General features: G+C 63.3%; 1 protein-coding gene across 1 annotated transcript in view; it reads right to left on the reverse strand.

The window, feature by feature from the left end:
• Nucleotides 1-986, reverse strand: part of ETH_00033905 (uncharacterized protein) — a gene marked incomplete at both ends in the record, with an annotated part of 1,143 nt that extends 157 nt beyond the window's left edge. The window contains one exon of the mRNA XM_013375964.1: nt 1-986. Coding sequence (XP_013231418.1) covers nt 1-986 — 986 coding nt within the window.
• Nucleotides 987-1,043: the final 57 nt, after the last annotated feature.

The following is a 1,043-nucleotide window of genomic DNA, read 5'->3' on the forward strand; positions in this document are numbered from 1 at the left end:
TTCCACCGCTGTAGCACGTCGCAGTACAGCAGCGGACAGAGCGCTGACACATTATTGCTGCTGCTGCTGCTGCTGCTGTCGCCAGCGGGCGGGTCCTGCAGTTGAAGATTAAAATCCATGAGCGACACTTTTTGCCGCTGCTGCTGCTGCTGCTGCGTGTGGCAGTAAGCTGCAAGTCCTGCAGTCGCGGCAGCAGCGGCAGCGCGGCGATGCGGAAGACCTGTTGCTGCTGCTGCAGCTGCTGCTGCTCGCGCGCTGCTCTGCAGCAAAGCCGGTGTCGGGCAAGAAGAGCAGGAAAGCCTCTCCAGGCGGCAAGAGCTGCTAGGTGTCCGTACATCGGGGGTCGCGGCTGCTGCTCCTGCTGCTCCTGCTGCTCCTGCTGCTGCTACTCCTGCTGCTGCTGCTGCTGCTGCTGCCACTGTGGTGCAGCCAGCAGCAGCAGCAGGTAGCTGGCGTCGCGGCGTTGCCTGCTGCCTGTCTTGAGCTGACTCAACTCTCTGTATCCCATCTCTTGAAGCTGCATCTGCTGCTGCTTGAGTGCCCTGCTGCTGCTGTTGCTGCTGTTGTACGCGTTCTGCACGCAGCTGCAGCAGCGCAGCAGCAACTCCTGGGTGCACGCCCCGGCATAAGGGCTGCTGCTGCAGCAAGCCAAGGCCTTCTACGGGCAGCTGCAGCAGCGCAGAGTGAAGGTATAGGGAGACCGGCTCGCAGCCCGTGGCCCACAGGGGGCGCTCAATATCCACAACGCCCTTGCTGGTGCTGCTGCTGCTGCTGCTGCCAGCTCGCTGCCTAACTGTGGCGGGACCCCTGCTGCAGCAGCAACAAAGGCTCTCGCAGCAGCGACTGACGCTGCCCCTACAAGATGCCACTTCAGCCACGCCGCCATAAGCAGTTGGGCCTTTTTCACTTTGCGGCTGCTGCAGCTGCTGCTGAGACAGCTGCTGCTGCTGCTGCTGCCTCCCGCAGCAAGCAGCAGACCCCACAGCCTGCAGCCTCAAGACAACGCAGCAGAGGAAGCTGGCGGCCAGCTGCCGCAGCCAGGC

Source organism: Eimeria tenella, genomic scaffold (genome assembly GCF_000499545.2).
Source record: "Eimeria tenella Houghton genomic scaffold, Eth_scaff3032, whole genome shotgun sequence".
NCBI classification, from domain to species: Eukaryota; Apicomplexa; class Conoidasida; order Eucoccidiorida; family Eimeriidae; genus Eimeria; species Eimeria tenella.